This window comes from Hyla sarda, chromosome 2 (assembly GCF_029499605.1).
Source record: "Hyla sarda isolate aHylSar1 chromosome 2, aHylSar1.hap1, whole genome shotgun sequence".
In the NCBI taxonomy this organism is placed as follows: Eukaryota; Metazoa; Chordata; class Amphibia; order Anura; family Hylidae; genus Hyla; species Hyla sarda.
The window spans coordinates 318,534,399-318,548,529 of NC_079190.1; the positions used below are offsets into that span (position 1 = coordinate 318,534,399).

At 40.8% G+C, this 14,131-nt stretch overlaps 1 protein-coding gene across 1 annotated transcript in view; it reads right to left on the minus strand.

Annotated features, from left to right (window-relative positions):
* LOC130356362 (gastricsin-like) overlaps nucleotides 1-13,658 on the minus strand; it is a 94,525-nt gene extending 80,867 nt beyond the window's left edge. Inside the window, exon 1 of the mRNA XM_056557769.1 lies at nucleotides 12,725-13,658. Within this exon, the coding sequence (XP_056413744.1) occupies nucleotides 12,725-12,762 (38 nt within the window). The 5' untranslated portion in view covers nucleotides 12,763-13,658. The remainder of the gene's footprint in view (nucleotides 1-12,724) is intronic.
* Between the last annotated feature and the right edge of the window lie 473 nt (nucleotides 13,659-14,131).

Consider the following 14,131-nt stretch of genomic DNA (forward strand, 5'->3'; position numbering starts at 1 on the left):
ATATATATCACTATATTCTAATATATTAGCGAAATGCCGATATTCGCGGTAAAAATTTGCATTTCGAATATTCATGCTCAACACTAGTTCAGAAAAGCAAACATCTCAAAAGTCTAAGAACTTCGGGAGGCCTCCAAGGGGACGGAATGCAACTGATTTCCAAATGAAAGATATCCTCAGCAGTATGAGATCTTTCAAAGCAACAAGGAGAGGCCTCAGTTCCTCTGTTGCATATTGCATCTGGGGAGAACTGATAGGATAAGCAAGAGTTCCTGCATGAGAAGGATCACCAGAGTACCTAGCTAACCTGAGTATGGCCTCTTTATCCTTAAAGAAATGGAATCTGCACACCACATCCCTAGGGCATAAAGATTCCACAGACTTAGGGCCAAGGTAGCAATGAATTCTGTCAATCTCCAGTGGCTAATCATGTGGTCTCTGAAGACTGTTACAGAAAAGGCTTGTGCCCAATCTCCTGCTGTGCTAGGCCCACTTCATCTGTAAACACCTCTGATATGAAGGTTGTTCCTTCTGTGGCGATTTTTCAGATTGCCAAGATGGGTGAGGAGATCAGCAACGTGGGCAGAGTTGGCCAGTAAGGCCTGTCTGTGAGCATCTTAAAAAGGTGGCAATATGCGCATGGGCTGCCTTCACTTTCATAACTCTTTGGCCCACCTAATGAACATCTTTTTCTTTCCCTTGTAGGTATGGCCTTGATGTGGGCGTTCCAAGGCCAAACATTATGATCCACATCAAGGTCTGGGTTAGCACCAGACATCTGTAAACATGCTGGGAAGCAGGTGCAGGAGGATATATACTCCCAAGATGGGGACTGAGAAATCTACATGTGGACTAGGGAGAAACTGATAGGAATGGCTGCCCTGGAGAGTGGACTGCTGCGATGTAGGATAGTTTGCCTTACTTGCATGGCCAGAGCTCCACTGCAGATCCTCGCTCAATGATGTTGCTGGGGCTAAGGTAGCTATACGGGAAGGAGCAGAGGGAGTTGCGAGCATGCCATGTAACTGCTTGGGGCCAGAATGTTTAAGGAACCAGCCCAGGGTTCCTGTTGGCAATTCTGGTGTGCTTCGGAAGTGACAGTCTTTCTTCTGTGGGATATTTTGCAGTCATTTGTACATTCAGTCCGAGGAATGAATATTACGGCAGGTGGCAAGGACAGTGTTCTTCTTACTCAAACATTACCAAGCCACCCATTGGTGACTTCTAATGGGGTCCATCAAGCTGCATTCTTGGATACACCAGAAAAAAGATTAGCCTGGTATCCTGTTAGACTATTTTTTTCATTCAGTCAAGCGTAATAGAATCAAAAGCATTAGGCAGAAAGTGGTCAGTTCTTAAGTTTAATTGTTAAAACACATTCTCCACATATATGTGTGGGTTTCAGAGAGACTTCTATCGATAAAACATTTATACATTGGGCATGCCACTTTAATTATAAATTAGTTCCAGTGTGCTAAGAGAGATGTAAAGGCCTTTACCTATAAATTAACCACCTATTATAATAAAAAAAAAAAAAAATTTAAAAAGGCATTTTAAAAACACACACCCCAGGAAGACTTCTCATTCTGTGCAAATCACAATAATCCTAAAACTGCATTATAAGTGTTTAGGCTCATTTCAAACTACGTATTGTAATATCCAACAGAAGCTGGACTCGCCAACATATACCGTGCCTGACTGATGCCATTTAGAGGAATCCATCATCCATACAGAATTCCACAGTGAGTTTCTCTGTCTCTGCTGTGAATGTGGAGTGAAGTCAGCTGGTAAGCAGAAAGGCTCCGGATGGACTGAATGAAAAGCTTGATGTTCAGCGGCTCCATATAGGACTTTGATCTGTGCACGCGGGTGAATATGTTTAATGTCAAATGTTGATACTGAATTAACCACTTAAGGACTCAGGGTGTACCTGTACATCCTGAGTCCACTCCCTTTCTATAAAGCAGGGCCACAGCATTGCCCCGTGTCATAGCAGGTCGGGACCTGCCTCTAAGAAAAGCCAGGACCCTTGGTTAATAACCAACCCTTTAGACGCAGCATCTAAAGTTAAAGGACTGGCGGTTAGCTCAGTCGGCTGTCCGGAACCGTTGTGGCGAAATTGAGGCGTCCCAAACAGCTGGCAGACACAAGGAGGGTCCTTACCTGCCTCCTGAGATCCAGGCATGAGGAGACAAGTGGCAGAATCATCGATCAATGTTATCCTATGAGATTACAAAGATCGATGTAAAAGATTAGTGTGCGCAGTGCTATAGCCCCCTATGGGGGATATAACACTGCAAAAAAAAAAAAAAAGTTAAGATCATTTAACCCCTTCCCTAATAAAAAAGTTTGAATCACCCTGCTTTTCCCATAAAAAAAAAAAGAATAAAAATAAACATATGCGATATCGCGGAAATGTCCCGATTTATAAAAATATTTTGTTAATTAAACTGCACGGTCAATGGGGTACACGCAAAAAAAATTCCAAAGTACAAAATAGCGTATTTTTGGTCACATTTTATATAATGAAAAAATGTAAAAAAAGCGATCAAAAAGTCTGATCAATACAAAAATGGTACCACTAAACACTGCAGATCACGGTGCAAAAAAATGAGCCCTCATGCCGCCCCGTACACGGAAAAATTAAGTTATAGGGGGCAGAAGATGACAATTTTAAACGTATACATTTTCGTGCACGTAGTAATGATTTTTTCCAGAAGTATGACAAAATCAAACCTATATAAGTGGGGTATCATTTTAAATTGTATGGTCCTACAGAATAGAGATGTAATTTTCACCGAAAAATGGACTGCGTAGAAACGGAAGCCCCCAAAAGTTAAAAAATGGCGGGTTTTCTTTAATTTTGTCGCACAATGAATTTTTTTTCTGTTTCGCTGTCGATTTTTGGGTAAAATGACTGATGTCTTTACAAAGTGGAATTGATGGCACAAAAAAATCCACCATCATATGTATTTTAGGTGCAAAATTGAAAGATTTATGATTTTTTTAAAAAGGAGGAAAAAAAAACGGAAGTGCAAAAACTGAAAAACCCTGAGTCCTTAAAGGGGTACTCCGCCCCTAGACATCTTATCCCCTATCCAAAAGGATAGGGGATAAGATGTCAGATCGCCGCGGTCCCGCTGCTGGGGAGCCCCGGGATCCCCGCTGCGGCATCCCCCTCTCATTACAGCACAGAGCGAGTTCGCTCTGTGCGTAATGACGGGCGATACGGGTGACAGAGCAGCGTGACGTCATGGCTCCGCCCCTCGTGACATCACGGCCCGTCCCCTTAATGCAAGTCTATGGGAGGGGGCGTGACGACCGACACGCCCCCTCCCATAGACTTGTATTGAAAGGGGCAGGCCGTGACTTAACGATGCTCCGGCCCCTGTACTGCCCGTCATTACGTGCAGAGCGAACTCGCTCTGTGCTGTAATGAGAGCGGGGATCCCAGGGATCTCCAGCAGCGGCACCGTGGCGATCTGACATCTTATCCCCTATCTTTTGGATAGGGGATAAGTTGTCTAGGGGCGGAGTACCCCTTTAAGGGGTTGAATGGAATGATTTGACACCTTGGGGACGAAGCCCATTTTGACCTTAAAGACGAGGCAAATTTTCATTTTTTGACTTTGTTTTTTTCTCCTCTCCTTCTAAAAATCATAGCCGTTTCAATTTTCCACCTATCAATTGTACTTTTTACTGACATCACTTATTTTATCATCTGTGGTGAAATGGAAAAAAAAAAAAAAAAAAAAAAAAGCCATTTTGTAACTTCATGGAAAGTTATACCTTTTCTTTATTCGGTAGGTCCATATAGTTACAACAATACCCAATATATGTAGGTTTTATTTTATTTTACTACTTTAAAAAATAACTACATGCACTAAAATTAGTGTGTTTCAACTTCTGACCCCTATAACTTAATTGTTCCGCATATGGGGCTCTATGAAGGCTCATTTCTTGCACCGTGGTCTGCAGTTTATCTGTACCAGTTCTGTGTTGATGGTACTTTTTGATCGCTTTTCATTCCGTTTTTTATGGTATATGAAGTGACCAAAAATGCACAATTTTTACGTGTATGCCATGAACCGTGTGGTTTAACTATGGTACCCTTATATTTTAATAATTCGGACATTTACGCACGCGGCGGAACCTCATACGATTATTTTAATTTTATTTTTTTTATTTAAAAAATGGGAAAAGGGGGGGGATTCAAACTTTTATTAGGAAGGGTTTAAACTATTATAAACTTTTTTTTTAACCCCTATAGGATCTATACCATGCAATCTTTTGATTGCATATATTGATCAATGCTATGTCATAGCATAACATTGATCAGTGCTCTGCTGCTCCAGCCCAATGAGCAAGCATGGAGCAGCAGATCACAGATCGGACAGCTAGAAGGCAGGCGAGGACCCTCCTGGTGTCCAGTTAGCTGATCGGGACATCGCGGTTTCACCGCAATGATCCTGATCAGATCCGCTGAGCTGCCAGGACATTCTACTTTCGTTTTTAGGCGCGACAATCAACTTTGATCGCGTCTAAAGGGTTAATACCGGGCATCGGCCCCACGGGTGGTGCCCGGTCTTAAAGGGGTACTCTTTTTTTATTTAATTTATTTATTTTAATCAACTGGTGCCAGAAAGTTAAACAGATTTGTAAATTACTTCTATTAAAACATCTTAATCCCTCCAGTACCTATTAGCGGCTGTATACTAGAGGAAATTCTTTACTTTTTAGATTTAATTTCTGTCTGACCACAGTGCTTTCTGCTGACACCTCTGTCCATGTCAGAAACTGTCCAGAGCAAGTGGAAATTGCCATAGCAAACATATGCTGCTCTGGACAGTTCCTAAAATGAACAGAAGTGTCAGCAGGCAGCACTGTGGACAGACAAAAGAAATCCAAAAAGAAAAGAAATTCCTCTGTAGTATACAACAGCTGATAAGGACCATGGGTTTTTCCACTTTCGTTTTTTCCTCCTCACCTTTTAAAAATCATAACCCTTTCAATTTTGCACCTAAAAATCCATATGATTGCTTATTTTTTGCGCCACCAATTCTACTTGCAGTGACAGTCATTTTACCCAAAAATCTAGGGCAAATCGGGAAAAAAAATGATTGTGCAACAAAATTGAAGAAAAAACGCATTTTTTTTTAACTTTTGGGGGGCTTTCGTTTCTACGCAGTACATTTTTCGGTAAAAATGACACCTTATCTTTATTCTGTAGGTCCATACAATTAAAATGATACCCTACTTATATAGGTTTGATTTTGTCGTACTTCTGTAAAAAGTCATAACTACATGCAGAAAAATCTTCTGACCGTGATCTGAAGTTTTTAGCGGTACCATTTTTGTATTGATCGGACGTTTTGAACGCTTTTTATTCATTTTTTCATGATATAAAAAGTGACAAAAAATACGTTATTTTGGAATTTGGATTTTTTTTGCGCGTACGCAATTTACCGTGCGGTTTAATTAATGATATATTTTTATAGTTCGGACATTTACACATGCGGCAATACCACATATGTTTATGTTTATTTTTATTTACATTTTTTTTTATGGGAAAAGGGGGGTGATTTGGACTTATTAGGGAAAGGGTTAAATTACATTTATTAACTTTTTTTACACTTTTTTTTTTGCAGTGTTATAGCTCCCATAGGGATCTTATACACTGTTCACTGCAAAGCCATAGCTTTGCATTGATCAGTGTTATCGGCGGTCGATTGCTCAATCGCCGAAAGGACATGCCGGAGGAAGGTAAGAGGACCTCTGCTCGTGTCCCAGCTGATCAGGACACCACATTTTTACTGCGGTGATCCCAATCAGCCCCACTGAGCAGCCGGGAAGCTTTCACTTTCGTTTTTAGACGAGGCGTTCAACTTTGAACGCCGCGTCTAAAGGGTTAATAGCGCACAGCACCACGATCCCTGCCGCGCACTATTAGCCCCAGGTCCCGGCTTCAGTTACATGCCGGGACTGACCCGATATGACACAGGGTCACTGCGTGACCCCACGATATATCGCGGTAGCAGGCCAAGGATGTAAATATAAGATTTTTTTAATAGAAATCATTTACAAATGTTTAACTTTTTAGCACCAGTTGATTTAAAAAAAAAAAAAATGTTTTCCACCGGAGTACCCCTTTAACCCTGGGTCCTGGCTGCTGATAGCAGTCGGGACTCCCCGGGTTTGACACGTGCTCTGCTCGTGAGCACCCTTCAAACCCTGGTAACGGGACTCAGGGCGTACCTATATGCCATCCATCCCGAACAGGTTAATATTCTACATCAGTGTTTCCCAAATGCTGTCCTCAAGCACCCCCAACAGGTTATGTTTTCTGGATTTCCTTTTTTTCACAGGTGATAACTGTGGTGATGCCTGATTCACTGACCATAATTATATCCCCCGTGAAAGACTAAGGATATCCAGAAAACAAGACCTGTTGGGGGTTCTACATGAATGCAAAGTTCAAGCATTTAATTACCGTGGATTCAAGTGCGTTTTATTATATGGACTATTATGACCAAACATAATCAACTAAGGGTACATTCACACAGGGCAGTTAAATGCTGTTTATTGTTCTTTGTGAGATCACTAGCAGCAATGCTGCAGTAATAATGACAATAATTACAATTTGACTGCACTGTATGAATATATACTTTAAAGGGGTATACCAACCCCACTGCTTAATGCAGCTGCTTAAGAAAGCCAGAGTTGCATTTGGGAGATGGAGAGGGGAAAAAGGGGTCCAAAAGGTTATTCCCCATCCTGTGAATAGGGAATATTCTTAAGTGCTAGAATACCTCTTTAACCCCTTAACCATGGACATATATTTACGTCCATGGCCGGCTCCCGATCTGTGAAGCGCTGAGCGTGCTTCGTATCTGCGGGGTCACGGTTGGTATCAGCAACCGGGACCGGCGGCTAATACCGGACATCGCCAATCGGGCTGATGTCCGGTATAAAGCCTTTAGACAACGCGATCAAAGTTGATTGCAGAGTCTAAAACGGAAGTTATGATTCTTTCCAGAAGTATGACAAAATCAAACCTATATAAGGATTATAAAATCCTAAATTTTATAATCCTCCTCCCAGTTCACTGCCCCCATCATGATAAACAACCTCCTGCCTTTATATTTTTATGGTTTGTTAGTTTTCTACCTTGATATTGCTCTGTATTTTCTGCTCAGTCTCAGTCAGATTCACAGATTAGGAAGGGGCGTTCCCCAGCAGGCGTGACATCATCTGAAGCCATACAGGGGAGAACTTCCTCCCTCACTCTGCTACACACAGCCCAGAGCAGTTCAGTGTGCAAGGTGAGCTAGGATTGGATAAGGCTGCACACCCCCTCAGCATTTCCAGAAATTTGTTTTAATGAGAATGCCCATTTAAAAGCTGGAAGAAGCAAGATTCCAACTCAATAGGTCTTTCAGGTGAAGCTGACAGGAGCTACTTCAGAGTTCTGATCAAGACATTGCCAGTTCAGGAGGGGGTCTTTTCTAAAAACATTTAAGTGAGCTTAAATAGAGTTGCATTTAAAAATTGTTTTAAAGCATACCTGTCTTTTTTTAACCTGATTGGTTTTGCTAAATTAACCAAACTGCTGACACGAACTCCTAATAGTCTCTTCCATGATACATAGCTTTTTCTTATCCTCTCCATTTCAGCTGTTGGGATCAGAGCCTGGCTGTCTGCTTTCACCTTTAGTTTCCGGTCCAATCACAGCACAGCACCTACTCCTTTCTGCTATGCCATGACAAAGTGCTGGCAAAAGTTCACTGAACAGACTGGCACTGTGCTGGACTGATGATTTACACAGTACAGTACTATAAATTACAAGTTTTGGGAGGGGGAGAGGAAGAGGTTACTGATGAACTGGGTTTGCAAGGTGATATGCGAGTAAGGAAAGGGTTACACTTAGCAATGTAGAGCTGGGCGGTATGACCAAAAATGCATATGGCGGTTCCCTGGTATTTAATGGTATTCCCCCCCCCCCCCCCCCCCGAGGAACTAATCATATATGACCCACAGGCGCTGCTATATTTCTCTCTCTTCCAGGCTGCAGCACTTTAAAATGAGTGACTTGCAGGTCGCGCTTTAAAATGAATGACTTGCGGGCCGCGGCACTGGAAACGATTAAAGGAAAACTGTCAGATTTTCTTCTGCACTATCCACAAGTACTGATGGATAGTGCGGGAAACGATGATTCAAATGAGCCCTACTTTGCCTTGATCCGCCCGGCCGTTCGCCCGCAATTGTGGTTTTATTCTATGTGTATATCTTGCTGTAACTGGCATGGGCGGGGCTTCTGCAGGTTAACTGGCACTGACATTAGCGCCGCTTATGAATATTCATCTCCCCTCCCTCCAGTTCTCCCTCTCTTCGCCGCTCCTAACTGGAGGGAGGGGGGATAAATATTCATGAGCGGCGCTGACGTCAGAGCCAGTTAGCTGCAGAAGCCCCGCCCGTGCCAGTTACAGCAAGATATACACATAGAAAAAAACCACAATTGCGAACGGCCGGGCGGATCCGGGCATGGTAAGGCTAGTTGGCATCAGCATCTCCCGCACTATACATCAGTACCTGTGGATAGTGCAGGAGAAAATATCTAGCAGTTTTCCTTCAAGTTGCGAGCTTCTAGCGCTTGCAGAGGGAGGCAACATCTCGCCGCGGCTCACATCTCATTCAATTAAAGCGCCGGCGGCCCACAAGTCATTCATTTAAAGCGCGGCCCGCAAGTCAGTCATTTAAAGCGCCGTGGCCGGCAAGTCATTCATATAAAGCGCCAGAGGTCCGCAAGTCCTTCATTTAAAGCGCCGGCGGCGCGCAAGTCAGTCATTTAAAGTGCGGCCTGCAAACTCATTCATTTAAAGCGCCACCGCAACTCATCTGCAGCTGATAATTCATTCATTTGAGGGTTTGAGGGGCCCAACCGGTATTGCGATATGGGAAAAATTCATATCGTGCAAGGAAAAAATTTCGGGATTCGGTATGAACCAGTATACCGCCCAGCCCTAAAGCAATGAACTGCTGAAAACACGACTGCAGAATTAAAAAGGGAGGGTAAGATTAGATACAGGAGGCACAATTGTGTACATACCACAGGTAGCACAGCAAAGAACAGGTTACAACAAGCACTTGCTGTGAAGAAAATGACACCTTAATTTACCTTTTAGGAACAGTACAGATTCTCTAGAGAATGAGCACAATTTGCAGGTACAGTCTCTTCTGTACATAGCAAATGCTTGCTACCTTCACTTTTAGTGTCATGCCTTGATCGGTTACTAGAGACGGATTTCCCCTAACAACAGGCAGTAGACAAATTGCAGGGAATGGAGTCACACAGTGGTTAAAACTTTGGAGTTGTTTTCTGGGTTAAGAAGAAACTTTTGGTAAATTAAGTGATTTACAGAAATGTTAGCAACCACATAGGCTGATGAGCAAACCAAAATCAGATTTGGTTCAACATAAAAGGCCTTTGGAATGGGGGTCAGAATATTGTATTCTGCCATATTCCTGAGTGACTACTACTAAAAATCGCCTATAAAAAGGAAAATATTATATCATATATATATATATATATATATATATATATATATATATATATATATATATATATAATTAGACTTGGGCAATAGTACAGACATGGCAGTTTCTTGACTGTAATAAAGACCACATGCAGCCATCTCACTCTACAAGTGCACAATAAGAGATTCATTTTTGGCAGTTTGGATTCACTTGTCAATTTTATTTGCATTAATAATTTCATAGATGGAATATAAAGAGGTATGGAGTAAAAATAAATACAAAAAAAAAAAAGGGGGGGGAAAAAAGTTCCACATTGAGCCGGAAATAAACATTTTAACAGGAAGAGCTTAAAAGATAGTTTCTGCACCTGTAAAATACTTAATATTCAAATCACACAACCACAAATAAAGTACAACAGAGTCACAGAATTTTCTCTGGAAATGCCCAGTTGGCCAATAATACATACATCTGACTGTAATATAATAAAAAAAAATAAGGAAATTATACACAATTCAGATAAGGTGAATGTACAATTTTGCAAAAATGTAACACTAGAGAAAGGGGAAAAAAAAATCTTATATTTTAATTCACAAGCCACAAACCAAAATGTTTGGTGTTGGTGCATTGTCCTTGTGCTTGGTCATTTATTTTGCACAATTATTGTGAAAGCAATCCTAACTTTTTCCTGTTGGCTAGGATTTCCACCCCCACCACCCTCCCATCCCAAAAAAACATACTTCAATTCCTTCATACCAGAAACTGGATATAAACATTGGCCTTTACAATACTCCGAAGTATTTCAAACACTGATGTATTTAGGTTTAGGAATTCTTTAAAACGTTATGCATTCAACATGGATGCACAGTATTTGGGTAGTATTTTTATACTATCCATTTCTCTACAAAAGTGTGCATCTCTGAGGATAAAATGCCACCTTTTTCTTTTGGATACCATAGGTTATAAAAACTCTGCAAACATATTGGCTCTACAGGTGTAGAGTAAGATTATGTCTTACAGGTCACTCATCCACAGCTGCATTCAGGATTCTGCTGGCTATGGAACCAGCACTTCAGCTGTGGAAGGGACCCTTCCAGGTTTAGAATCAGACCAGAGCATGATATGTGCATTTTGGAGATGTGGCCTTATACTCCATGTACAATAAATTGACTGAACTGAATGTGGTAGACTGACCTGTCAAAATCTGTGAACTGGTTCCAGTGGCAACCTGCAGCAACCTGAGAGCAGTACTCAGGATAACTGCTAGATAAAGTAATCTATTTACAAAGTTGGCCGACTTAAATTGCAACTTTCTAAAACTGAAAAACGAATATCAAACTTGAACCTACACTTACAAGAAAATATGCTTTTTAGGTAACATGCAGAGCTCAAGTGTCCAAATAGTTTAGGTCCATCTAGAGAATGCAGTAGTTTATTTAAGTCTTAAATCCAAACTATTCAGTTACCAAACATTAGATGATTTATTCCCTTACTACATATGAAAGAACCACGTTTAAAAAAAAAAAAAAAAAAAAAAAAAAACAACTTTCCATTTGAAGAAATGACAAGCAAAAGACAATGGTACCATTCTTAAATTATATCTGCATTTAAAAAGTTACAAGCAACATCTACAGAACTGTATTCTGTTCACACTGCATACAAAGTAGTAATCTTAACCTAGGGTATGCAATCTGTGGCTGCTGAAAGACTACTCTTCGTTATCCCAATAGTTACAACTAGCCGGCCTTAAAAACTTTCCATTATCAAATGAAAAGGCTCAGGTAGGCCAATTGTAAATTGCACAAGACACCTCTTGTCCTTTTACTCCCATAGTGGAAACAATTACAATATGTAGATTAACAACAGCACACATATTAAAATGTTATGCCACAATAACTTAATGACATTATTAAACTTTAATACACTGGTCCAGAAAAATAAAGGGAACACTGAGATAACACATCCTAGATCTAAATGAATGAACTAATCGTATGAAATACAACAAAATCACACAAAAATGATCAATGGAAATCAAATTTATCAACCCATGGAGGTCTGGATATGGAGTCACACTCAAAATCAAAGTGGAAAACCACACTGCAGGCTGATTCAACTTTGATGTAATGTCCTTAAAACAAGTCAAAATGAGGCTCAGTAGTGTGTGTGTGTGGCCTCCACGTGCCCGTATGACCTCCCTTCAATGCCTGGGCATGCTCCTGATGAGGTGACGGATGGTCTCCTAAGCAATGTCCTCCCAGACCTGTATTAAAGCATCCGCTAACTCCTGGACAGTCTGTGGTGCAACGTCGCGAGACATGATGTTCCAAGATGTGCTCACTAGGATTCAGGTCTGGGGAACAGGCGGGCCAGTCCATAGCGTCAATGCATTCCTCTTGCAAGAACTGCTGACACACTCCAGTGGACATGTGCACATCTGTGGCCTGCTGGAGGTCATTTTGCAGGGCTCAGGCAGTGCTCCTCCTTGCACAAAGGCGGAGGTAGTGGCCCTGCTACTGCGTTGTTGGCCTCCTCCATGTTTCCTGATGTACTGGCCTGTCTCCTGGTAGTGCCTCCATGCTCTGGACACTATGCTCACAGACACTACAAACCTTCTTGCCACAGCTTGCATTGATGTGCCATCCTGGATGAGTTGCACTACCTGAGCCACTTGTGTGGGTTGTAGACTCCATCTCAGGCTAACACTAGAGTGAAAGCACCGCCAGCATTCAAATGTGACCAAAACATTAGCCAGGAAGCATAGGAACTGATAAATGGTCAGTGGTCACCACCTGCAGAACCTTTTTTGAGGGTGTCTTGCTAATTGCCTATAATTTCCACCTGTTGTCTGTTCCATTTGCACAACAGCATGTGAAATTGATTGTCAATCAGTGTTGCTTCCTTAGTGGACAGTGTGATTTCACAGAAGTGTGATTGACTTGGAGTTAAATTGTGTTGTTTAAGTATTCCCTTTATTTTTTTGAGCAGTGTATTTATAACAAACTTGCCAAACTAGTCCTTTATATATACTGTTCCTTTCCTGTGTCAACTGCACAGGAGCTGTGTCACAGCTACTGTTAAAGTGCTCTAAATTTCCCACCATCAGAAGAATGAATTTATTGGGTTTATAAGGGTAAATGCAATGTAAGTATTGTACATCAATAAAAATAACTATACTTCTACATGGTCACATTACCTTTGCTTGCACAGTGAACCTGTTAAAGTAGACATCATATCGTACAAAATGAGACCAACGACCTAGTGAAATAAAATGGCATTATGGAAATACTTATTTTTGTGAGTACAATAAAATGTAAGTGTAACAAGATAAAAATAGTCTTTTGACATCAGTGTAAACAGTCAGCAACAGACCATTATTTATAACACGTAAATCCCATGTAAGTCAAGAAGAAGTAAACAAAATAGTGATCTCTTATGATATGTGTTAGATAAGACAGAATGACTGAACTGTCACAGACATGGTCAGAACATAGCAGGTAACAAGAAAACATAGCAGCCACTGCCAAAATCGGGGTATGCTACATATATTAAAATGAACAAAATGGTTAACTGAAAGGAAGCAGTACCATAAACACACAAAAAGCAATGAACTTTTAGCTTTCAAACATAAAAATGAGTCAAAAAACTGCAAAATAAACCTGTATTTTTCATTTATTTAGTGCAGACATTTTTATGCCCAATGGCTAAATGTTTATGTTGAAGGAAGTCTTGCAAATATATTGTAACTAAGCAGTTCAGTTCTTCTTTATACTGCAGCCTCTTCAAAATAAATCAGAAAATTGTTTGTAGAAACATTGCCGCACGTTGCTTTTAATGGGTTAACACTAAGTATAGGGCTACCGTAACCTACATTCTCCATCAACACATATGGGAACCAACAAACTCAACAGTTAATTTAAAGACACATACAGTACAGTTCCTTTAATTCGGCACACAATAGTCCGTTAAAACCCCACACACCTGTAAAATAAACATGTGATAACAAAACATGAGTTGCTAAGAATTGGATGGTAAGAAAGAACACAAAAGTTTGGCAGTTAATGTAAGTGATGCTTACGGCAATAGCAACAATCATTTACATACAGTGCATAGTGAAAGTATTTGGCCCCCTTAAACTTTGACCTTTTGACACATTTCAGGCTTCAAACATAAAGATATAAAACTGTAATTTTTTGTGAAGAATCAACAAGTGGGACACAATCATGAAGTGGAACGAAATTTATTGGATATTTCAAACTTTTTTAACAAATAAAAAACTGAAAAATTGGGCGTGCAAAATTATTCAGCCCCCTTAAGTTAATACTTTGTAGCGCCACCTTTTGCTGCAATTTCAGTTGTAAGTCGCTTGGGGTATGTCTCTATCAGTTTTGCACATCGAGAGACTGAAATTTTTGCCCATTCCTCCTAGCAAAACAGCTTGAGCTCAGTGAGGTTGGATGGAGAGCGTTCGTGAACAGCAGTTTTCAGTTCTTTCCACAGATTCTCGATTGGATTCAGGTCTGGACTTTGACTTGGCCATTCTAACACCTGGATATGTTTATTTGTGAACCATTCCATTGTATATTTTGCTTTATGTTTTGGA